At 46.8% G+C, this 27293-nt stretch overlaps 1 protein-coding gene across 1 annotated transcript in view; it reads right to left on the minus strand.

Annotated features, from left to right (window-relative positions):
* The window catches only part of LOC310876230 (connector enhancer of kinase suppressor of ras 3-like), a 45173-nt gene extending 37152 nt beyond the window's left edge, over positions 1–8021 (minus strand). Inside the window, exon 1 of the mRNA XM_083789700.1 lies at positions 7796–8021. Within this exon, the coding sequence (XP_083645826.1) occupies positions 7796–7847 (52 nt within the window). The 5' untranslated portion in view covers positions 7848–8021. The remainder of the gene's footprint in view (positions 1–7795) is intronic.
* Between the last annotated feature and the right edge of the window lie 19272 nt (positions 8022–27293).

A 27293-nucleotide genomic window follows, 5' to 3' on the forward strand; every position in this document is an offset into this window, starting at 1 on the left:
GACAATAGCTGCTCTACCATGTGAGCTTATAGTTTGGTTCCCATTTCTTTACCAAAGAGCTTTTGTACACACAAGACGGGGGCCTAGTACCCTCCCCTGGGGGACTGTTAGTGAACCAGCAAAACACAAACCTTTATCAAGGTATCTAGAAAATAAATAGCGTTGAAATTCACATGAATTCAACCAATATCATGGCCAATATGTGACTACACTTCAGCAACAACAACTAAAAAACGCGTGGATGGACAATCATTATACTTCAACACTCAGAGAGGGAATCCAAACATTGGCTCAGTCAGTGCAGTGAATCAGCCACTGCTTTCATTGATACCGTGTGTGTGTGTGTGTGTGTGTGTGTGTGTGTGTGTGTGTGTGTGTGTGTGTGTGTGTGTGTGTGTGTGTGTGTGTGTGCTCTCAAATTCAACTGTGATTTATTGGCCTGGTCGTACATCAGATGAGTGTTGTTCACACAGTCAGGCACGTGCGGTGTTGTCTGCCACGGGTCGGGTGGCCCCACACCACAGACAGAATGACGGTGGAATTTGAACCCTGCATTCTAACACGCCCAGAGATCAATAAAAACAATGTTTATACTCTCCCTCTCTGTCTCTCTTTTGCGCTGTGGGTATGTCACTCCCCTCAATATATGCCTGTTGTGCGTGCGCACACACAAACACACACACACACACACCCCCCCAGAATGGTACAAAGGAAGCATGTACTCTGTTAAAAACCAAGCCTATTCAAGAGGAAAAAAGGATTTCCTTGAGCATTCTGGGGATTTGTGGGAACAGTCTCCAACAACAACACGAGGCTGGAACCATTCAACAAAGTGCTGCATTCTTTAGGTCGCATTAAACGAACACACAACAAGCTTAGGACACAAAACACAAGGTCCATACAACATGAAGTACAAAGGCAACACGACATCCTGAAGAAAGACCATTGTTATAAAATACAGTAGGATCTAAAAATTGTTCAGGATGTGAGTGAACATTGTTGTGTTTTTCCTCGACTGTTAACTTGGAAATCAGTTTAACCTATAGTGGACCAGTGACCATTTATCCAGCCCCTCAAACGGGGACCCTAAAATCAATGGGGGCGCGGGTGGGTACGCGCGTGGGTACATTTTGTAGTGAATGTTGAAAACCGGGACATATTAGTGTTTTAAGATATTTGTCGGGACTCGGGACACACAGATTGGAATCGGGACAATCCCGGCCATGCATCCCGGCCAAACCAGTAACCAGTAATCACAATTTGTATGGAAGTCAAGCCAGGGAATCGGGATTCACATCTAATATAACATCAGTGCAAGCGAAACAGACTACTATATGAACCAAAACAAGAGTATGAACTTGTAAAATTAAATACACACATACACACCAACAGAAGTCATTGGTGACTGAGTTATATTTCACTACAGTGTGAGTGGCATCACTGGCATGTGGTTCCCATGGGAGTGGCAGTGTTTGACAGTCCTTAAGGAGACTAAACAGTGAATCATGCTGATAATAAAATAGTTTTCCCACCAGCAACTCATATCAGCATAGGGCTATGAATACCTTGAAGAGCCATCACGCACGCACGTACACACGCACGCACGCACGCTGTGAGCTTGTAGATCACCTACTGTACGTACACTAAATAAGGCATAACTCCAACCCTGAAAGTCTAATCCTAACCCCCGGCCTTACCCCAACCTCAATGTTTTCCCATGCAATCATAATATAAGACTGACCCTACAAATCATTTCGAAAGTCTTCCTTGGCCCGGGAGGACCAAGGAAAAGCCAAACAGAAATGTAATTTTTCATTCATAATGTTCCAATAATGTTCAACGACAATTCAGTTGTTAATCGCAATTATTTAGTAAGTGCATTTTCATAATGGTGACAGCCCTAACAAAGACGTCACGTGCAGGAACAGTTTAGTGTCAGCCTGGCTGAACCATGAACGTAAAAGTGACAAGGGAAAGAAAGGTTCAGCAGGAACAGTTTAGTGTCAGTCTGGCTGAACCATGAACGTAAAAGTGACAAGGGAAAGAAAGGTTCAGCAGGAACAGGAAGAACATCCCAGAACGAGATGGCATCTGTCCGTTTCCGCTGATTCAGTGAAAAAACGTGGTGTGCTACCGGGGGAAGTCAGCTTCTCTCCTGATAAGATATGGACGTAGGAGGTGACAGACGTCTTGTGACAAACACCGAAAGGTAACAAAACAAGTCGCACACAGTACGGCCCTCTCTCCACCGCCATATGGTCATATGGAGCAGTGGCATGCACAAACAGTACATTTTGGTCCAACTGTCCTCACACAATGTTCCACACACAGTGCTGTTCCCATACCGATACCAGTAAGCTATCAATAAAAAGCTGCCGATAGTGCCTAAAATGCTGGTATCGGTGAGTCTATGCCATTCCGATTTATCATATGTTGATTGTCATTTTTAATCAATTATTTTGAATGCCTCAGTTGATGTTGAACGATTGTTTTACACTCTCACTCTGTACTATTTATATTATGTTACTAACTTATAGCTGCACTTATTGATGTAACACAACACAACATTCTATTTTAACTGTGGGAGTGTACAGGTGCAGCCATTTGGTTCCATTTGTACACAGCTTCTCAACAGCCTTTTGGGGACCCCTGCCAAAAGCACAATTATGTTTAATTAAATTAATTGTCAACTATAAGTTTCATGATGGTGAGATTTGTGACTACAGGGAGAGGTGTAAGCAGCAACGTTGCCAGACTTTGCGAAAGAAACAAGCAACCAGGTCTGTGAAAAAGAGCCCAAAAGAAGCAACTAGGCTACATGTGCACTTGAATCCTATATGCATTGGATATTTGATTTGATATTGATGTGACACGTTGTGAGCTTGTAGATCTTCTATTTTCAAAAAAGTTCAACATTTTGAACACAATCTGTGTGCAAATTAATTTGGGTGGTCCTTGATTTGAAAATGTTTTAGAACCACTGGGTTTTAATTAAACAACATTTCGGAAGGAAGCCCAAATAAGCACCCTATACTATTAAAAACAAGCCCCAGAACAAAACGCAAACCGGCAACTAACCGATATTCACAAGCAGATTTACAGAAGAACAAGCTCCAAGGTCACTTATAATAATGCAGACATGGCAACACTAGTAAAAGAACATCTTGTCAGAGGCGATGGGAAACCTTGTGTCTCCAGATCCTCTCTCTCCTGCTTATCGGCAGGAAACCCATCAGAATGTTATCTAATCTAAACGCTGGTTGACGTCCAAAAGGACATTACAGGATTAACACTTTGCTGAAAACGGTGTGGTGTCAATATTGGTTTTGTCGCTCATATATTATATCCAGAGGTTAAGACTCCATGGTTTGTCGGTTCAAATCCCCAGCAGGGCCAGCGGGGATAAGTCTGGGAAAGCTAAAGCAGTGCTTCTCCTCAACATCTGAGATCAACGTGGTTCTCAAACATCGTCATGTCAAGGTCCCCCAAATTGATATGCATTTGGCTGTGGATCCCCATCTGAAAACATTTTGTGTTAGGTGTCCCTATAAGAGACGGTTTTTGAGTGGTGCAATGCAACCACTCCAAGGAACAGCAATGTCCGTGTTGTTCACCTATGTGTCCGCCTATGTATGTGACATTAATGAGCACGAGTACCAGTATTAGTACCAGTAGGGGCGCTGTTGTGCCAGAAACAGAGAGAGAGATAGTGCTGTACTGTTGCCTGCTAATGAGAGAGAGAGAGAGGGAGAGAGAGAGAGGAGGGGGGGGGGGGGGGGGGGAGAGGAGAGTTGCACCACTCAGTTCACACATGTGTGATTTTTTTAAACACACACACACTCGTGTGAAGTGCTTTTATGATCATACATCACATTCCATGCTCAGCCAATCAAATCATTATGATGACTTGTACTGGTCAGCTCCCAGTGACCAACAGTAGAAGACTGTGGTTGTACTGTTCAGTGCCTCTGTACTCTGTCAACCTTGATTGAATGTGAAATTTTGATTTACAATTCAATTAACTAAATTCCCCTGTATGACAGACAGCACCTGCTGCCACAAAACCAGAGAAATATGTGAATCGTGCCTGAACACGAGAGAGAGAGAGAGAGCATTCCATGTAAGCCTCCACACATGTACAGCACAGTATTTATACCTCTCTGCCTATAAACCAGCTCATCATCTGTGCTTCTCAAACACAGGCGGGGGGATCTCAGCTTTTGTCAGATATAAGAAAGGGTGGGGGGGGGGGGGGATTCCAAGGAAGGGCTTGTAAAAACCACTGGCATAGTCATTGACAGAGTGGTAAATACAGTTCAAATCCATAATATATCTACATCCACACATCAACAGTCCATCATCCAGTTCCATGCACCCACCACCACCATCAATGCCTCAATGTTGTCACTTCATGGCTGAGTGACCGCTGCATGGGAGGGAGCACGCGTTTCAGTATGCCACCAACACTGCTGGAGAGTAACTAAGTGCATGTGTATGTGTACTCAAGTACAATTTTGAGGTACTGGAGTATTTCCAACTTCCTATACTTTTACCCCACTACTTCTTAGAGACAAATACTGTACTTTTCCACTCCACTATTTTTTTTTTAACTTTAGTTTACTAGTTACTTTGTCGGTTTTTGATTGTGATTACAAGACATATATAAACCACTCGACTCCAGCCCTATATACTCCGGCTATTTGAAAATAGCAAATCTACAAGCTCACAATGCGTTGCATCACAAAATAGGGATGCCAGGTTGAAATTGGTGGTGAACCACTGGAACCCCAGGCAGCATCCATATTCTGGCGGGGAACGTTAGCCAGAAATTGCAGATCTATTTTGTATACTTTTGGTAGCGCTGCACAATTGATCGAAAAAAGACTGCGATCTACAGTAGATTCATACACCCATGCAATATTATTTCTAAATATGAGCAAGAATCGTGCAGCATTGGTTGGTGTCCAATTCATTTTAGTTACCCTTATATATTTGCTACAAGAGAGACTTTAAGAGAGGTTTAAGTCAAGCACTTTGATGTAGTCCGTTTAAAGCCACAGTAGTTGACTCCTCCAGGTGCCACATTTTGAATGTAAATGTTCAGCAACTACAGACTAAATACAATAAATATTTTCATGGAAAAAATTTGAATCGTGTGAGGATCATCGTGATCTCAATTCTTGTGGAGGGAAAATCAAGATACACATTTGAGCAAGAATCGTGCACAAAAATACTTATTTTTAAGTACCAATTAAGGTATAGAACTGCAAAATCATATATGTGCATTCACTCACTGCATCACGATATCGGATATACAGTATATGGTACGATATCTCTGAAAATCATGGAGACATTGAATCGCCTCGAGGACATTTATATCGCCATATCACCCACTCCATGTTTGCCTTGTTATGTACGCATGTTGGCTAACTGACGTGACTTTGACACAGACTTGCAGACGAGGTGTCGTCGGCACCGTGGGAAAGTATGCCAAGATAAACAGAGTTATTTTAACACCACCTCTAACATCTCCCCAGGAAACACGCACGCACACACGCACACACGCACGCACGCACGCACGCACACACACACACAATTTTATGAATATGAAAAATTGCCAATTTCTTTAACCCCAACTAAGCTGTGAGCTTGTAGATGGGCTATTTTCTGGGTCATGACTCCGTCCGGCGGTCAACTATGAATCAGGCTGCAAAAGTCTAATCCTATAAGCCTAATAAAATCATTTTAATAAAAAAATAATACACAGACACATACAAACATACACACACACACACATGTCGAAAACATGTGTACACGCAGACAACCTTCATATTAGCTGCAGGCACCAAACTTCTTTTTGGCCGTCACGCACGCATGCACGGCACACAGGCAGCCACACACACGCACAGCCATTTGTGTGTCATGTGTCATTGTGCTGGTGCCCAAAGTCACAAAACACACAGTTTGTCTGATAGGGGCAAAGATCTAAATGGCTTTAACCCATATAAGACCTGAGGCCGATTCTACAAAATGCCTTCTAATTCTATTTCTAAGCCATTCGTTCTCAAAAACTTTTTTTGTTCCAAGAACCCCCAAAATTATATACTGTTACTAGTGTATATACAGTATATGGATATCTGTATCTCGCCACATTTCTTTCACGGACCGCTTGCACCCATCGGTTGTGGTACTGTTTTATTGTGGTTAAGATTAGGAATAAGGTTAGGTTTAGGAATAGAATAGTTTCACTGAGGTTAAGGTTAGGAATAAGGTTAGGTTTAGGAATAGTTTCACTGAGGTTAAGGTTTTGATTAAGGTTAGGTTTAGGAATAGTTTAACTGAGATTAAGGCTATAAGGTTAGGTTAATAGGTATAGTTTAGGGCACAGCTACTGAGGTACCGTTTAGGAATAGCGGGTGGCGACCGTTCTGAGGTCACCGCCGCCGGGTTTGACCCAGGGTGATCGTGTTTTGGGGGCGATCGTTCTTGTATTCCCGCCCCCTAGTACTGTTTGAAACTTCCGACAGTGGAATGGAGAGCTGAAGCCTTTTTTACGTTCATTTAAAAACACCAACAGTGCATTAGAGGTTAGGGCATCAGGGCTTTAGTGGTGAAAACGAGAGATGTTTACAAGTTGACAAGTGTTAAGAGTTGTGTGGCTGGCTGCTGTGATGAGTGGGTGGGTCAAACCTGCTCACAATAACAACACCTTTCAGCCAGAGAGGAACGCTTAAACCCTGGGTTGTGTGTGTGTGTGTGTGTGTGTGTGTGTGTGTGTGTGTGTGTGTGTGTGTGTGTGTGTGTGTGTGTGTGTGTGTGTGTGTGTGTGTGTGTGTGTGTGTGTGTGTGTGTGTGTGTGTGTGTGTGTGTGTGTGTGTGTGTGTGTGTGTGTGTGTGTGTGTGTGTGTGTGTGTTCAACCACACTAGACACTAATGAGGACCGCTAGCCCCCACCGGCTTCTTGTATTCATTCGACTGTGGTTAAGGTTTAGGCAGTTTTGCTGGGGTTATTTATTTTTTCAATTTTGGTAAGACAAGGCAAGGCTGCAATTGTATTTGTATAGTGCATTTCAACAACAGGCAATTCAGTATAGCCTATGCATTAGGCCACGGACCACAATACTGCTCTTGTTTGATAGATAGATAGATAGATAGATAGATAGATAGATAGATAGATAGATAGATAGATAGATAGATAGATAGATAGATAGATAGATAGATAGATAGATAGATAGATAGATAGATAGATAGATAGATGAAAAATGTCAACACAATAACCACTGGGTCTTTATCCACTGGCCCATACAATACCATACAATGGCAATGTCAACTGATTCACAACATCTAGGCTATACATATTAACAGCACGTTCTCCTACACTGCCTATTAACCACTGTAATACAAAAGGTAATATGTTGTCTTATCGTTATCTCTACCTAGTACCTATAGTACCTATACTACTACATAATAACAAGAAACGAAAATCAACATCAACTCATAGGCCACTAGTCCTACACTACAGTAAACAATGTTCCAAAGTGTTTGACAGCAGCAGCAACAGGTTGGCAAACAAACTATAGATAGTGGGTCCACATGTGGTCTGGGTCAGGACTCAGCAGCACAGTTCTGTGACTATCGGGGAATAACTTTCATTGGGTCTGGAAACTAAATAAATAAAGCAAGCGGCTGTGTTGACAAAGTAAAATAAGCAAATTGTGCAAAAGTAAGCCAATAGGCAGCGGTCTAACGGAGACGTTATTTATTTAGCTTTGTTTTATTCTAGTAGGCTACCAACCTTTCATCCAGTCCACAACTTCTTGCGGGGTCCACTTGGTAACAGGGTCCATGTTTCTACTTAATTCTACCCGAGCACACACACACACACACGCACGGGAACACCCGAAACGAACCAGGCAGTTTTTTTTAACCAATTAACATAATAATTTGTAACTGACTACTACTACAACAACACGGAGATATCCACTGACACACACAAGCACACACGCACGCTCTCTGCGTCCTCCTCACTGCGCCGTGTGTGTTACAGACTGAAACAAGTTCCCCTTCCCCTGTGAAAAGCTGCAGCAGCAACACGAGCGCATGGGGGCGGGGCCATGAGGCGGTGGTGTCCAATTACAGGCAGTGGTAATCAACGTGGGGTTCGGAGTTTAAAAAGTAGCATTTTACTTTTTGCCCATAATCTCGACAAACTTTAAAGAATCTCGCACTTAACATTTCTCTTGAGATTCAGGGCCTGTACTGTAAGGCAGAGGTTCCCAAAGTGGGGTCTGGGGAGTGGGACCCCCAGGGGTCCTTCAGGGAGTTCCAGGGGGTCCCCCAGCTATGTGGATAGTTAGGAACCAAATGAATGGACCCATGGATTCGTAACTCTGAGAGTGTACAAATGGAACCAAATGGACCCATTTGGTTCCATTTGTACACTCTCAGAGTTAAATTAACATTGATTTTACAATAGCCTATAAATTGGGGTCCCAGAGATATAAAATGCCATAAAAAAAAATCCATATTCATAGCCATGCATTAAACGGGTTACAAAAGCTTCTCTTATGGTGGTCCCGCCTGGCATATCTTTTCAAATGGGGGTCCGCAGGCTAATAAATGTCAATTTGGGGGTCCTTGGCACAGAACAGTTTGGGAACCACTTCTGTAAGGGATATTTTAGGTAAAGAAAAGAAAGTTACAAATTTGGAGTCTAGTCTCATGTTACTAATCATATTTCTTTGTAACAGGGGCCTCCCTGTCGCTGAACCACTTTAAACTGTCACTTCACTGCACCCAGGCCCACAGGTTTAGAACGACCACTGATGATGTAGATATGAGAGGAGACACTAAACTACTAAAGTGTCCTCCAGATCAGATCAGATGCGCTCACTGACTCTTCTCTTCCCATGGGAACCGTTTCTCCAGAAACCTAAAAAAGAAAACATGCTTCAAGTAGGCAACACCCAAACAGCACATATTACAGAACGGGTTGTGGATGCAGAAAGATGAAAGCTGTAATTAGAGGCTACTGGAAGATGCTTTTTCTGTGTGATAATCTACTGTGTGAACGCTTTGGTGATAAGGGCTAGCTAGGATGGATGGAAGATTTGGAGCAGAGGTGGGTTAACTTAAATCTACGGAACTGTCTTGTCTAAAATCAAATCAAACAAAAACAATGTTTTAGTAGGCTATCTCTGATACAAGCACACAAAATGGGCATTGAATACAAAATGGGTACAATAGTAAATAAGTAATGATTTGGAAAAATAAATAAGAAAATTGAAAGAAAAACATGTTATTAAAAACTATTCTTACTAGTATACCGGTAATGTATTCAAAAACGTAATAAACCACTTGAAACCTATAGCGACCCTATATTTTGGGATGAACTACTTAGCCATCTGATCAAGCTCTAGGCCTACAAGCTCATGCACAACATCGGCATGCGCAGCGCAGCGCATTGTGACTTTGTAGATCGGTTATTTTGGAGTATTGGAGTATATTTGGAGGGATCTCTTAGAGCAGTGGTTTTCAACCCTTTTCATATCAAGGCCCATTATTTATTCAGCATTTGATCCACGGACCACTATTTGATGAGATTTAGCCTCTCAGACCCAAAAACAAAAGAATATTTTGTTATCGTTGGATAAAGATTTTGTCAAATTCACAATTCCAGGCTGTTGGCAAACGTTGATCAAAACAAGAATCCCACTACATTCTGGAATTGTGTATAGACTTTGTAAATTAAGTAATGCAGATGTTTAACCCGTACAGGTCCATTTGGTTTCAATTTACGCTCTCAAGAGTTAAATATCTAATAAGGGTCCATTTCATTACCAACTCTACATCATTCAGCTGGGGACCACCTGGAACTGGTTGAAATCCACTGTCTTAGAGGCACTTGACATCATCATCATACCCGGAAGTAATGCGTGAACACCTACTGAGTGGCCTTGAAATCCCATACATCCTATTCCTAACATAAAATTCATATCTGATATTCTGATTGCATTAAACAACGTTAAACGACGTTAAACTTACTTTGCCACTCACTGGGCCACTCGATTTGCCACTCACTTTATGCATGCGCATATATAAAGCGCTGGGGGACTCCGGTCAACTATAAGTATATAGGAGGTTTAAGTGGTTAAATAAATGTATCCGAGTAAATGTAAGTCATTACTCCCCCACCTCTGCTTTGAAGTGAGTGAAATGAACACATGCTTTGACTTCCAGAGACATGCAGTTTGTTCGGCTGTGAGGGAACCCTCACATCCTGTGTGGGGGTGAAGACGTGGGGTTTCACCCCTGCTCTTCCACATACTTGTGGGCCTTCAAAGTCTAAAGAAACCCTCTCAGAAGAGGCGCTTTCCCATCAGAAGCATGTATTTTCCGTGTTATTTGTGATTGTAATTGCCTGTTCCAATACTTTCAGCTATTTTAGCAACAGGCCAACAACATGCTATGGAAATTGCAGCAGTTGTTGTTCCTTTTATGGTGGGAAAAACCTGCTTCTTTTCTTCACAGGCGATGAACAGAGTAGCAGCAAACACACACTTTGGTCCATTTGGTTACCATTTGTACATTCACTATCTAAATAAAATTAGCAAGAAAAGTATAACACTATATACCCTCAAAGTTGTACTTAACTAAGTGTACTTAATTACCTTCCAACTGCAATAGCCTATAGTGCAAAACATTCACAACCACAGAACATCTGTCAGTCTGTATGTAGCCTACACTATAGATCCTCATCGCTTTTCATTTCAAGGACCCCCAGTTTGATATGCATTGATTGATTAGACGACGTACCCCCATTTAATATGATTTTTCTTTTATCTCGGGGATCCCAATCATTATTTACACTGTAAATGTATCAGTGTAGCTGATAGGGTACAAATGTTACCAAATTGACCCGTATAAGGGTCCATTTGGTATAATGTATACACTCTCTCTGAGTTACAGACCCACGTGGACCCCTGGTGATCCCTGGACCACCTAGTTGAGAAGCACTATATTACATGATGGCATTCCCATTCTAGTGAGGACAAAAATGACATGGCATTATTCTAGGCCACTTTCATTTTTTAGGTGCTTTTAAATGTCTTGTAAATGCCTCTTTTATGCATTTTTGTAAAGCAAATTGAATTTCCTTTAGTGTAATGAAACACCATACAAATGTACAAATATATAATAGCATACACGTGCTTTATAGTTACTTCACATGCTGTAAGCTCCTGCACATGCTAGGCTTGTAGTGTTAGTAGTATTCAGCTTATTACACTACCTCCTTGTGGTAAATACTGTCTATGACAGCAGAGGAGTGCCCCAAAAAATCGTACAAAAAAATAAAAGATTAAAATGTGTGTGTGTGTGTGTGTGTGTGTGTGTGTGTGTGTGTGTGTGTGTGTGTGTGTGTGTGTGTGTGTGTGTGTGTGTGTGTGTGTGTGTGTGTGTGTACACTCGCGTGGATGTGGACTTCGTTGACATTAAATGGATAGTTCACTATTTTTGAACATATTGCTGTAGGCCTATATGAAATACTTGCCATGGTTGCATGCAACTGTATTAATTGATGCTTTTCCAGGTTTCAACTTTCCCATTGCAGTTTTGAGTTCTTCTAGGTCGAAGGGTTTGGTTTGAGGGCTGGCTGATTGTGATTGGTCTGATACCACTGTGCGATGGTATTCTATGTGGGTCGGTGGCGGTGTTGGTTACGACTGTTGGCCACCAGTTGTGACCAACACCGCCACCGACCCACAGGAGACACATTGAGCAGGGCACTGCAGGGAGTTGAACCCCGTTCCGGTAAACCAGAAGTCCGACACCAGTGCCTTAGTTTTTGTGTTGTTGTTCATTTACAGGTCCAGGTGTGCATACGCATGTGCGCCTGTGCGTGTGTAGGTGTGTGTATGTGTGTGTGCACGCTAGGGCTGCACAATATATCGTTATCGTATCGGTATCGAGGTATGAACATGCACAATATCAGTATCGCAAAAAGGCAACGGTATCGCGATATAGATATATCGTCGACATATCGATATATCGTCCACTTCTAAAGCCAGCCCTCTGTTTTAGCCTGTGCCCCTCGGAAAATAAACCATCACTCCGTTTGTCCCTCTGTCCTGTTGTAGCCTGGCTCCAGCCCTGAATCGCTAGCCACGCCCATTAAGAAAATATGTTGCTGCACGATATATCGTATCGTATCGATATCGAGATATCTGCCATATATATCGTGATATATATTATATCGTATCGTATCGATATTGAGATATCTGCCATATTTATCGTGATATGAATTTTTGTCCATATCGTGCAGCCCTAGTGCATGCTTCAATGACCACTGTTGGACCCCATGGGGATCAAGGACCTCTGGGAGCCACCCATAATTCACAACGGTCACAGCGAACTCTGTTGCATCACAACTGGTGGCCAACAGTCGTAACCAACACCGCCGCCGACCCACAGGAGAATACCATCGCACAGTGGTATCAGACCAACCACAATCAGCCAGCCCTCAAACCAAACCCTTCGAACTAGAAGAACTCGAAACTGCAAGTTGAAACCCGGAAAAGCAGCAGGGATTGATGACATACTGGCAGAAATTATACAGCACCTGGAACCTAACGCAAAGACCTGGCTCGTGGGGATGCTGAATACATGCATGGCACAGAAAACCATCCCTTCTGTCTGGAGAAAGGCCAAAGTGGTTGCAATCCCCAAACCTGGCAAAGACCCATCATCCCCAAAGAGCTACCGACCCATTTCCCTCCTCTGCATCACCTACAAGAGAGGCTGCTACTCCAACGCCTCATGCCACTCAGACACCAAGCTGACTAAAGACCAAGCTGGTTTCCGTCCCGGCCGCTCCTGTGCTGGACAGAGCTCAACCTCACCCAACACATTGAGGATGGGTTTGAGGGAAAACAAATAACTGGAGCAGCAACTGGAGGGCGAAGCAAGCACGCAGGCAGCTTGTGCCTGCCTGCCTTCCTGCCTGCCTTCCTAATGTGGAAGCTGCGTAGTTGAGTTTGTGTGTGTCTTTCTTTTTCTGTCTTTCTTTCTTAGGACGAAGATCAAGGTAGATGCCGTTGGAAGGCTCAACACAAGCCGATGCCCCTAGAGATTCATCCCAAAGCTTCCCTCAGGGAGCCCAGCAAGCTAGCTAGACAGCAAGCCCGCCCAGTCAGCCAACGCAGCCAGCCAGCTCCGCCAGTCAGCCAGTGTAGAAAGTCAGGCTGCCAAGCCAGCGCACATCAGCCCTTGCAGTCAACCATTGTAGCCATACCAGCCTTGCTCAGTCAGCTCAGCCAGGCCTCTCTCGAGGCCTGGCTCTCTGTCTGCCTGGCCCGGTCTGCCCCGCCCTGCCTTGCAGCAACAGAACCAGCCTTGCTGGCAAGCCAGCCAGCTCAGAATACGAGCTCAGCAAGCCAGCGCAGCTGGCAAGCACGCAGTTAGTCTAAACCAGTTTCAGACCGGCAGGCCAAGGCAGACAGACAGGAAGACCGAGGCGCCTAGGCAGGCAGACAGGCCAGGAAGGCAACAAAGTGCAGGCAGGGGGACTATCCGGCCTAAGGCTGCGCTGCAAGGGTTGGAGCCTGGCTTGCTCCTGCTGGTCTGGGCTGAGTGGCTGTGGCTGCACAGTAAGGCTGCAGTAACCTAGTCTGGGCTTGTTGCTGCACTGGCTTGCTCAGCTCGCATTCTGAGCTGGCTGGCTTGCCAGAAAGGCTGGTTCTGTTGCTGCAAGGCAGGGCAGGGCAGACCGGGCCAGGCAGACAGAGAGCCAGGCCTCGAGAGAGGCCTGGCTGAGCTGACTGAGCAAGGCTGGTATGGCTGCAATGGCTGACTGCAAGGGCTGATATGTTCTGGCTTGGCAGCCTGACTTTCTACACTGGCTGACTGGCGGAGCTGACTGGCTGCGTTGACTGACTGGGCAGGCTTGCTGGCTAGCTGGCTTGCTGGGCTACCTGAGGGAAGCTTTGGGATGGATCTCTAGGGGCATCGGCTTGTGTTGAGCCTTCCAACGGCGTCTACCTTGATCTCCGTCCTAAGAAAGAAAGACAGAAAAAGAAAGACACACAAACCCAACTATGCAGCTTCCACCTGAGGAACCGAGACGCGAAAAAATAACTGAGCGTCACTTGGGATGGTCACAAACTCTCCAACCATACCCACCCCATGTATCTTGGAGTTACACTGGACAGGACACTCTTCTTCAAAAAACACAAACACAAAAGCCACGGTCAACATCCACAATAACTTCCTGTGAAAACTAGTGACCTCCAAGTGGGGCGCAGACCCACATACAATCCATGCAACTGCTATGGCCCTGTCTTTCTCTACAGCAGAGTATGCCTGCTCAAGCTGGAGCCGATCACGTCACACCAAATTGATCGACACAGCCCTAAATGACACCTGTCGCATCATCACGGGATGCGCCAAGACAACACCTGTCCCATGCCTTTATGCGCTAGCCAGCACCTCACCTCGCACATCAGACGACTGTGTATCGCTCAAGATGAATGGATAGAGAACACCTCACACACACATAGTTTCCTTTCGTGGCTGTTTACATTCGAGGGTCGCCGGTCCTCTCGAACGGAACAGTTTAACGTCATGCCCAGGACGAAAAGATATAGAGAACACCAACATGACAAATAACAGCAGGAAGGCATGGGCCACAATCCACCGTCTTGGCAAAGACCACACCACCCATAATTCACAACGGTCACAGCAAACTCTGTTGCATCACAACTGGTGTAGGTATTGGATGGAGCCCGCACACCACAGGTATAAGAAAGACGTTCTTTATTGAAATACTGACAACGTTTTGATCTATTTGATCTTCATCAGGTCATGTGTACACAAAACATACACTTTTATACCAAGGGAGTGCCCCCATTAACCAATCAAAACACCACATTTTGGTGCCCCTCCCATCACTGCAGGTGTGACACGTCAACCCTGAGCGAGTAGGTGGGGACCCAGACATATTGATGTAAATATAGTCTAACATAACATCAGTAGCATTACAAAGTTATTATGACGGTAATAATTGCTAAAGTGTGTGTTCAGTAACAGTGTTAAGTGTTCAGTAACAGGAATATCCCTGTCTCTCCAGCTCTTTAATAAATAGAAAAGGGTTTAATCAGCAGTTGTAGTAGCCAGTAGCCACAGGATAATCCAAGCGGTGGATATTGCTCTTGTCTTCATGTCTTTATGTATGTCAATTGTCTTGTTGTTTGTGTTATGTCAAATGCGTGTATATGTGTTCTGCATACTTGGCTGCTGTGTTGCAAGATACATTTCAATGTGAACTGACAATAAAGTACCATATCATATATATCATATCGTCACCTTATTAAACGAATGGCCTAAGTAATGGAACAATGAACCATGTAAATACAACACATTGAGCAGGGCACTGCAGGGAGTTGAACCCCGTTCCGGTAAACCAGAAGTCCGACACCAGTGCCTTAGTTTTTGTGTTGTTGTTCATTTACAGGTCCAGGTGTGCATACGCATGTGCGCCTGTGCGTGTGTAGGTGCATGTGTGCATGTGTGTGTGCACGCCTTAATGACCACTGTTGGACCCCATGGGGATCAAGGACCTCTGGGAGCCACCCATAATTCACAACGGTCACAGCGAACTCTGTTGCATCACAACTAGTGGCCAACAGTCGTAACCAACTCCGCCGCCAACCCACAGGAGAATACCATCGCACAGTGGTATCAGACCAACCACAATCAGCCAGCCCTCAAACCAAACCCTTCGACCTAGAAGAACTCGAAACCCTAAATGACACCTGTCGCATCATCACGGGATGCGTCGAGACAACACCTGTCCCGTGCCTTTATGCGCTAGCCGGCACCTCACCCCGCACATCAGACGACTGTGTATCGCTCAAGATGAATGGAGAACACAGGAGATAGACTGAAGTTGGGGATGAACAAAGGAAAGTGTGGAATGAAATGATAGAGAACACCTCACACACACATAGTTTCCTTTCGTGGCTGTTTACATTCGAGGGTCGCCGGTCCTCTCGAACGGAACAGTTTAACGTCATGCCCAGGACGAAAAGATATAGAGAACACCAACATGACAAATAACAGCAGGAAGGCATGGGCCACAATCCACCGTCTTGGCAAAGACCACACCACCCATAATTCACAACGGTCACAGCAAACTCTGTTGCATCGCAACTGGTGTAGGTATTGGATGGAGCCCGCACACAACAGGTATAAGAAAGACGTTCTGATCTTCATCAGGTCATGTGTACACAAAACATACACTTTTATACTAAGGGAGTGCCCCCATTAACCAATCAAAACACCACATTTTGGTGCCCCTCCCATCACTGCAGGTGTGACACGTCAACCCTGAGTGAGTAGGTGGGGACCCAGACATATTGATGTAAATATAGTCTGTTCAGAAATGTTAGTGCCTCTCATATAGCTTGTAGGTGATGCAGAGGAGGGAAATGGGTCCGTAGCTCTTCAGGGATAATGGGTCTTTGCCAGGTTTAGGGATTGCAACCACTATGGCCTTTTTCCATACAGAAGGGATGGATTTCTGTGCTATGCATGTGTTCAGCATCCCCACAAGCCAGGTCTTTGCGTTAGGTCCCAGGTGCTGTATCATTTCTGCCAGTATGTCATCAATCCCTGCTGCTTTTCCGGGTTTCAACTTTCCCATTGCAGTTTCGAGTTCTTCTAGGTCGAAGGGTTTGGTTTGAGGGCTGGCTAATTGTGGTTGGACTGATACCACTGTGCGATGGTATTCTATGTGGGTCGGTGGCGGTGTTGGTTACGACTGTTGGCCACCAGTTGTGACCAACACCGCCACCGACCAAAAGGAGAATACCATCGCACAGTGGTATCAGACCAACCGCAATCAGCCAGCCCTCAAACCAAACCCTTCGACCTAGAAGAACTCGAAACTGCAATGGGAAAGTTGAAACCCGGAAAAGCAGCAGGGATTGATGACATACTGGCAGAAATTATGCAGCACCTGGGACCTAACGCAAAGACCTGGCTTGTGGGGATGCTGAACACATGCATAGCACAGAAAACCATCCCTTCTGTCTGGAAAAAGGCCAAAGTGGTTGCAATCCCCAAACCTGGCAAAGACCCATTATCCCCAAAGAGCTACCGACCCATTTCCCTCCTCTGCATCACCTACAAGAGAGGCTGCTACTCCAACGCCTCATACCACTCATAGACACCAAGCTGACTAAAGACCAAGCTGGTTTCCGTCCCGTCCTGTGCTGGACAGAGCTCAACCTCACCCAACACATTGAGGATGGGTTTGAGGGAAAACAAATAACTGGAGCAGCATTCAGAGATCTCTCTGCTGCCTACGACACTGTCCAACACCGCACAATGGTCAGGAAAAGCCTCCTCAACAACAGGCGCTTCTATGTCCAGTTAAATGACCAGAGGAGTAAATGGAAAGCCCAAAAGAACGGCCTACCACAAGGTAGCCTGCTCGCCCCCTCCTTTTCAATATCTACACAAACGTCCAGCCACTACCCAAAGTAGTAGTACTGGAATGAAATGATAGAACACCTCACACACACATAGTTTCCTTTCGTGGCTGTTTACATTCGAGGGTCGCCGGTCCTCTCGAACGGAACAGTTTAACGTCATGCCCAGGACGAAAAGATATAGAGAACACCAACATGACAAATAACAGCAGGAAGGCATGGGCCACAATCCACCGTCTTGGCAAAGACCACACCACCCATAATTCACAACGGTCACAGCAAACTCTATTGCATCACAACTGGTGTAGTTATTGGATGGAGCCCGCACACCACCAAAAAAAGAAAAACAACATACTATAGTATGCCCTCCGTGACCATGGACTTTAGCCTTTCGCTTTTCTGCGATTTAACCTTTTTTCAAATCCTCAACAATGATGAAGAATCGCGCACTATAGCGTGCCACTTAATGACCTTGACCAATATCAATGACCTTGAGCAGTATAAATTACCTTCAATAAGACTAGTAAATGACCTTGACCAGTATAAATGACCTTGACAAGTACAAATGACCTTGACCAGTATAAATGACCTTCACCAGTAGAAATGACCGTGACCAGTATATGACTGTGACCAGTATAAATTACCTTCATGAGACTAGTAAATGACCTTGACCAGTATAAATGACCTTTATAAGACTAGTAAATGATCTTCACCAGTATAAATGACCTTGACCAGTATGCGGTCCGTGACCATGGACTATAGCCTTTTGCTTTTCCTTGATTTTCACCTTTAAAAAATCCTCAACAATGATGAAGAATCACGCACTATAGCGCGCCGCTCAATGACCTGAGACCATGGACCAATGAATGAAATACAACACATTGAGCAGGGCACTGCAGGGAGTTGAACCCCGTTCCGGTAAACCAGAAGTCCGACACCAGTGCCTTAGTTTTTGTGTTGTTGTTCATTTAAAGGTCCAGGTGTGCATACGCATGTGCGCCTGTGCGTGTGTAGGTGCATGTGTGCATGTGTGTGTGCACGCTTCAATGACCACTGTTGGACCCAATGGCGATCAAGGACCTCAGGGAGCCACCCATAATTCACAACAGTCACAGCAAACTCTGTTGCATCACAACTGGTGGCCAACAGTCGTAACCAACACCGCCGCCGACCCACAGGAGAATACCATCGCACAGTGGTATCAGACCAACCACAATCAGCCAGCCCTCAAACCAAACCATTCGACCTAGAAGAACTCGAAACCCGGAAAAGCAGCAGGGATTGATGACATACTGGCAGAAATTATACAGCACCTGGAACCTAACGCAAAGACCTGGCTCGTGGGGATGCTGAACACATGCATGGCACAGAAAACCATCCCTTCTGTCTGGAGAAAGGTCAAAGTGGTTGCAATCCCCAAACCTGGCAAAGACCCATCATCCTCAAAGAGCTACCGACCCATTTCCCTCCTCTGCATCACCTACAAGAGAGGCTGCTACTCCAACGCCTCATACCACTCATAGACACCAAGCTGACTAAAGACCAAGCTGGTTTCCGTCCCGTCCTGTGCTGGACAGAGCTCAACCTCACCCAACACATTGAGGATGGGTTTGAGGGAAAACAAATAACTGGAGCAGCAACTGGAGGGCGAAGCAAGCACGCAGGCAGCTTGTGCCTGCCTGCGTGCCTGCCTGCCTTCCTGCCTGCCTTCCTCGTGTGGAAGCTGCATAGTTGACTTTGTGTGTGTCTTTCTTTTTCTGTCTGTCTTTCTTAGGATGAAGATCAAGGTAGACGCCGTTGGAAGGCTCAACACAAGCCGATGCCCCTAGAGATCCATCCCAAAGCTTCCCTCAGGGAGTCCAGCAAGCCAGCTAGCCAGCAAGCCCGCCCAGTCAGCCAACGCAGCCAGCCAGCTCCGCCAGTCAGCCAGTGTAGAAAGTCAGGCTGACAAGCCAGAGCATATCAGCCCTTGCAGTCCGCCATTGCAGCCATACCAGCCTTGCTCAGTCAGCTCAGCCAGGCCTCTCTCGAGGCCTGGCTCTCTGTCTGCCTGGCCCGGTCTGCCCTGCCCTGCCTTGCAGCAACAGAACCAGCCTTGCTAGCAAGCCAGCCAGCTCAGAATACGAGCTCAGCAAGCCAGCGCAGCTGGCAAGCACGCAGTTAGTCTTAACCAGTTTCAGACAGGCAGGCCAAGGCAGACAGACAGGAAGACCGAGGCGCCTAGGCAGGCAGACAGGCCAGGAAGGCAACAAAGTGCAGGCAGGGGGACTATCCGGCCTAAGGCTGCGCTGCAAGGGTTGGAGCCTGGCCAGCTCCTGCTGATCTCCGCTGAGTGGCTGTGGCTGCACAGTAAGGCTGCAGTAACCTAGTCTGGGCTTGTTGCTGCACTGGCTTGCTCAGCTCGCATTCTGAGCTGGCTGGCTTGCCAGAAAGGCTGGTTCTGTTGCTGCAAGGCAGGGCGGGGCAGACCGGGCCAGGCAGACAGAGAGCCAGGCCTCGAGAGAGGCCTGGCTGAGCTGACTGAGCAAGGCTGGTATGGCTGCAGTGGCTGACTGCAAGGGCTGATATGCTCTGGCTTGGCAGCCTGACTTTCTACACTGGCTGACTGGCGGAGCTGACTGGCTGCGTTCGCTGACTGGGCAGGCTTGCTGGCTAGCTGGCTTGCTGAACTCCCTGAGGGAAGCTTTGGGATGGATCTCTAGGGGCATCGGCTTGTGTTGAGCCTTCCAACGGCGTCTACCTTGATCTCCGTCCTAAGAAAGAAAGACAGAAAAAGAAAGACACACACAAACCCAACTATGCAGCTTGCACCTGAGGAACCGAGACGCGAAAAACCGCCACCGACCCACAGGAGAATACTATCGCACAGTGGTATCAGACCAACCTCAATCAGCCAGCCCTCAAACCAAACCCTTCGACCTAGAAGAACTCGAAACTGCAATGGGAAAGTTGAAACCCGGAAAAGCAGCAGGGATTCATGACATACTGGCAGAAATGATACAGCACCTGGGACCTAGCGCAAAGACCTGGCTCGTGGGGATACTGAATACATGCATAGCACAGAAAACCATCCCTTCTGTCTGGAGAAAGGCCAAAGTGGTTGCAATCCCCAAACCTGGCAAAGACCCATCATCCCCAAAGAGCTACCGACCCATTTCCCTCCTCTGCATCACCTACAAGAGAGGCTGCTACTCCTGTTTACATTCGAGGGTTGCCGGTCCTCTCGAACGGAACAGTTTAACGTCATGCCCAGGACGAAAAGATATAGAGAACACCAACATGACAAATAACAGCAGGAAGGCATGAGCCACAATCCACCGTCTTGGCAAAGACCACACCACCCATAATTCACAACGGTCACAGCAAACTCTGTTGCAACACAACTGGTGTAGGTATTGGATGGAGCCCGCACATCACAGGTGTAAAAGAAAACGTTCTGTATTGAAATACTGCCAACGTTTCGATCTATTTGATCTTCATCAGGTCATGTGTACACAAAACATACACTTTTATACTAAGGGAGTGCCCCCATCAACCAATCAAAACACCACATTTTGGTGCCCCTCCCATCACTGCAGGTGTGACACGTCAACCCTGAGTGAGTAGGTGGGGACCCAGACATATTGATGTAAATATAGTCTGTTCAGAAATGTTAGTGCCTCTCATAGAGCTTGTAGGTGATGCAGAGGAAGGAAATGGGTCGGTAGCTCTTCGGGGATAATGGGTCTTTGCCAGGTTTAGGGATTGCAACCACTTTGGCCTTTCTCCAGACAGAAGGGATGGTTTTCTGTGCCATGCACGTGTTCAGCATCCCCACAAGCCAGGTCTTTGCGCTAGGTCCCAGGTGCTGTATCATTTCTTCCAGCATGTCATCAATCCCTGCTGCTTTTCCGGGTTTCAACTTTCCCATTGCAGTTTCAAGTTCTTCTAGGTCGAAGGGTTTGGTTTGAGGACTGGCTGATTGTGGTTGGTCTGATACCACTGTGCGATGGTATTCTATGTGGGTCGGTGGCGGTGTTGGTTACGACTGTTGGCCACCAGTTGTGACCAACACCGCCACCGACCCACAGGAGAATACCATCACACAGTGGTATCAGACCAACCTCAATCAGCCAGCCCTCAAACCAAACCCTTCGACCTAGAAGAACTCGAAACTGCAATGGGAAAGTTGAAACCCGGAAAAGCAGCAGGGATTGATGACATACTGGCAGAAATGATACAGCACCTGGGACCTAACGCAAAGACCTGGCTCGTGGGGATACTGAATAAATGCATGGCACAGAAAACCATCCCTTCTGTCTGGAGAAAGGCCAAAGTGGTTGCAATCCCCAAACCTGGCAAAGACCCATCACCCCCAAAGAGCTACCGACCCATTTCCCTCCTCTGCATCACCTACAAGAGAGGCTGCTACTCCAACGCCTCATACCACTCATAGACACCAAGCTGACTAAAGACCAAGCTGGTTTCCGTCCCGTCCTGTGCTGGACAGAGCTCAACCTCACCCAACACATTGAGGATGGGTTTGAGGGAAAACAAATAACTGGAGCAGCATTCAGAGATCTCTCTGCTGCCTACGACACTGTCCAACACCGCACAATGGTCAGGAAAAGCCTCCTCAACAACAGGCGCTTCTATGTCCAGTTAAATGACCAGAGGAGTAAATGGAAAGCCCAAAAGAACGGCCTACCACAAGGTAGCCTGCTCGCCCCCTCCTTTTCAATATCTACACAAACGTCCAGCCACTACCCAAAGTAGTAGTACTGGAATGAAATGATAGAACACCTCACACACACATAGTTTCCTTTCGTGGCTGTTTACATTCGAGGGTCGCCGGTCCTCTCGAACGGAACAGTTTAACGTCATGCCCAGGACGAAAAGATATAGAGAACACCAACATGACAAATAACAGCAGGAAGGCATGGGCCACAATCCACCGTCTTGGCAAAGACCACACCACCCATAATTCACAACGGTCACAGCAAACTCTATTGCATCACAACTGGTGTAGTTATTGGATGGAGCCCGCACACCACCAAAAAAAGAAAAACAACATACTATAGTATGCCCTCCGTGACCATGGACTTTAGCCTTTCGCTTTTCTGCGATTTAACCTTTTTTCAAATCCTCAACAATGATGAAGAATCGCGCACTATAGCGTGCCACTTAATGACCTTGACCAATATCAATGACCTTGAGCAGTATAAATTACCTTCAATAAGACTAGTAAATGACCTTGACCAGTATAAATGACCTTGACAAGTACAAATGACCTTGACCAGTATAAATGACCTTCACCAGTAGAAATGACCGTGACCAGTATATGACTGTGACCAGTATAAATTACCTTCATGAGACTAGTAAATGACCTTGACCAGTATAAATGACCTTTATAAGACTAGTAAATGATCTTCACCAGTATAAATGACCTTGACCAGTATGCAGTCCGTGACCATGGACTATAGCCTTTTGCTTTTCCTTGATTTTCACCTTTAAAAAATCCTCAACAATGATGAAGAATCACGCACTATAGCGCGCCGCTCAATGACCTGAGACCATGGACCAATGAATGAAATACAACACATTGAGCAGGGCACTGCAGGGAGTTGAACCCCGTTCCGGTAAACCAGAAGTCCGACACCAGTGCCTTAGTTTTTGTGTTGTTGTTCATTTAAAGGTCCAGGTGTGCATACGCATGTGCGCCTGTGCGTGTGTAGGTGCATGTGTGCATGTGTGTGTGCACGCTTCAATGACCACTGTTGGACCCAATGGCGATCAAGGACCTCAGGGAGCCACCCATAATTCACAACGATCACAGCAAACTCTGTTGCATCACAACTGGTGGCCAACAGTCGTAACCAACACCGCCGCCGACCCACAGGAGAATACCATCGCACAGTGGTATCAGACCAACCACAATCAGCCAGCCCTCAAACCAAACCATTCGACCTAGAAGAACTCGAAACCCGGAAAAGCAGCAGGGATTGATGACATACTGGCAGAAATTATACAGCACCTGGAACCTAACGCAAAGACCTGGCTCGTGGGGATGCTGAACACATGCATGGCACAGAAAACCATCCCTTCTGTCTGGAGAAAGGTCAAAGTGGTTGCAATCCCCAAACCTGGCAAAGACCCATCATTCTCAAAGAGCTACCGACCCATTTCCCTCCTCTGCATCACCTACAAGAGAGGCTGCTACTCCAACGCCTCATACCACTCATAGACACCAAGCTGACTAAAGACCAAGCTGGTTTCCGTCCCGTCCTGTGCTGGACAGAGCTCAACCTCACCCAACACATTGAGGATGGGTTTGAGGGAAAACAAATAACTGGAGCAGCAACTGGAGGGCGAAGCAAGCACGCAGGCAGCTTGTGCCTGCCTGCGTGCCTGCCTGCCTTCCTGCCTGCCTTCCTCGTGTGGAAGCTGCATAGTTGACTTTGTGTGTGTCTTTCTTTTTCTGTCTGTCTTTCTTAGGATGAAGATCAAGGTAGACGCCGTTGGAAGGCTCAACACAAGCCAATGCCCCTAGAGATCCATCCCAAAGCTTCCCTCAGGGAGTCCAGCAAGCCAGCTAGCCAGCAAGCCCGCCCAGTCAGCCAACGCAGCCATCCAGCTCCGCCAGTCAGCCAGTGTAGAAAGTCAGGCTGACAAGCCAGAGCATATCAGCCCTTGCAGTCCGCCATTGCAGCCATACCAGCCTTGCTCAGTCAGCTCAGCCAGGCCTCTCTCGAGGCCTGGCTCTCTGTCTGCCTGGCCCGGTCTGCCCTGCCCTGCCTTGCAGCAACAGAACCAGCCTTGCTAGCAAGCCAGCCAGCTCAGAATACGAGCTCAGCAAGCCAGCGCAGCTGGCAAGCACGCAGTTAGTCTTAACCAGTTTCAGACAGGCAGGCCAAGGCAGACAGACAGGAAGACCGAGGCGCCTAGGCAGGCAGACAGGCCAGGAAGGCAACAAAGTGCAGGCAGGGGGACTATCCGGCCTAAGGCTGCGCTGCAAGGGTTGGAGCCTGGCCAGCTCCTGCTGATCTCCGCTGAGTGGCTGTGGCTGCACAGTAAGGCTGCAGTAACCTAGTCTGGGCTTGTTGCTGCACTGGCTTGCTCAGCTCGCATTCTGAGCTGGCTGGCTTGCCAGAAAGGCTGGTTCTGTTGCTGCAAGGCAGGGCGGGGCAGACCGGGCCAGGCAGACAGAGAGCCAGGCCTCGAGAGAGGCCTGGCTGAGCTGACTGAGCAAGGCTGGCATGGCTGCAGTGGCTGACTGCAAGGGCTGATATGCTCTGGCTTGGCAGCCTGACTTTCTACACTGGCTGACTGGCGGAGCTGACTGGCTGCGTTCGCTGACTGGGCAGGCTTGCTGGCTAGCTGGCTTGCTGGGCTCCCTGAGGGAAGCTTTGGGATGGATCTCTAGGGGCATCGGCTTGTGTTGAGCCTTCCAACGGCGTCTACCTTGATCTCCGTCCTAAGAAAGAAAGACAGAAAAAGAAAGACACACACAAACCCAACTATGCAGCTTCCACCTGAGGAACCGAGACGCGAAAAAAGAACTGAGCGTCACTTGGGATGGTCACAAACTCTCCAACCATACCCACCCCATGTATCTTGGAGTTACACTGGACAGGACACTCTTCTTCAAAAAACACCTGGAGAACACAAAAGCCACGGTCAACACCCACAATAACATCCTGTGAAAACTAGTGAACTCCAAGAGGGGCGCAGACCCACAAACAATCTGTGCAACTGCCATGGCCCTGTCTTTCTCTACAGCAGAGTATGCCTGCTCAAGCTGGAGCCGATCACGTCACACCAAATTGGTCGACACAGCCCTAAATGACACCTGTCGCATCAACACGGGATGCGTCAAGACAACACCTGTCCCGTGCCTTTATGCGCTAGCCGGCACCTCCCCCCGCACATCAGACGACTGTGTATCGCTCAAGATGAATGGAGAACACAGGAGATAGACAGTGAAGTTGGGAATGAACGAAGGAAAGTCTGGAATGAAATGATAGAGAACACCTCACACACACATAGTTTCCTTTTGTGGCTGTTTACATTCGAGGGTCGCCGGTCCTCTCGAACGGAACAGTTTAACGTCATGCCCAGGACGAAAAGATATAGAGAACACCAACATGACAAATAACAGCAGGAAGGCATGGGCCACAATCCACCGTCTTGGCAAAGACCACACCACCCATAATTCACAACGGTCACAGCAAACTCTATTGCATCACAACTGGTGTAGTTATTGGATGGAGCCCGCACACCACCAAAAAATGAAAAACAACATACTATAGTATGCCCTCCGTGACCATGGACTTTAGCCTTTCGCTTTTCTGCGATTTAACCTTTTTTCAAATCCTCAACAATGATGAAGAATCGCGCACTATAGCGTGCCACTTAATGACCTTGACCAATATCAATGACCTTGAGCAGTATAAATTACCTTCAATAAGGCTAGTAAATGACCTTGACCAGTATAAATGACCTTGACAAGTACAAATGACCTTGACCAGTATAAATGACCTTCACCAGTAGAAATGACCGTGACCAGTATATGACTGTGACCAGTATAAATTACCTTCATGAGACTAGTAAATGACCTTGACCAGTGTAAATGACCTTTACAAGACTAGTAAATGATCTTCCCCAGTATAAATGACCTTGACCAGTATGCGGTCCGTGACCATGGACTATAGCCTTTTGCTTTTCCTTGATTTTCACCTTTAAAAAATCCTCAACAATGATGAAGAATCACGCACTATAGCGCGCCGCTCAATGACCTGAGACCATGGACCAATGAATGAAATACAACACATTGAGCAGGGCACTGCAGGGAGTTGAACCCCGTTCCGGTAAACCAGAAGTCCGACACCAGTGCCTTAGTTTTTGTGTTGTTGTTCATTTAAAGGTCCAGGTGTGCATACGCATGTGCGCCTGTGCGTGTGTAGGTGCATGTGTGCATGTGTGTGTGCACGCTTCAATGACCACTGTTGGACCCAATGGCGATCAAGGACCTCAGGGAGCCACCCATAATTCACAACAGTCACAGCAAACTCTGTTGCATCACAACTGGTGGCCAACAGTCGTAACCAACACCGCCGCCGACCCACAGGAGAATACCATCGCACAGTGGTATCAGACCAACCACAATCAGCCAGCCCTCAAACCAAACCATTCGACCTAGAAGAACTCGAAACCCGGAAAAGCAGCAGGGATTGATGACATACTGGCAGAAATTATACAGCACCTGGAACCTAACGCAAAGACCTGGCTCGTGGGGATGCTGAACACATGCATGGCACAGAAAACCATCCCTTCTGTCTGGAGAAAGGTCAAAGTGGTTGCAATCCCCAAACCTGGCAAAGACCCATCATCCTCAAAGAGCTACCGACCCATTTCCCTCCTCTGCATCACCTACAAGAGAGGCTGCTACTCCAACGCCTCATACCACTCATAGACACCAAGCTGACTAAAGACCAAGCTGGTTTCCGTCCCGTCCTGTGCTGGACAGAGCTCAACCTCACCCAACACATTGAGGATGGGTTTGAGGGAAAACAAATAACTGGAGCAGCAACTGGAGGGCGAAGCAAGCACGCAGGCAGCTTGTGCCTGCCTGCGTGCCTGCCTGCCTTCCTGCCTGCCTTCCTCGTGTGGAAGCTGCATAGTTGACTTTGTGTGTGTCTTTCTTTTTCTGTCTGTCTTTCTTAGGATGAAGATCAAGGTAGACGCCGTTGGAAGGCTCAACACAAGCCGATGCCCCTAGAGATCCATCCCAAAGCTTCCCTCAGGGAGTCCAGCAAGCCAGCTAGC

Source organism: Protomyctophum parallelum, assembly GCF_964188405.1.
Source record: "Protomyctophum parallelum genome assembly, chromosome: 19".
NCBI classification, from domain to species: domain Eukaryota; kingdom Metazoa; phylum Chordata; class Actinopteri; order Myctophiformes; family Myctophidae; genus Protomyctophum; species Protomyctophum parallelum.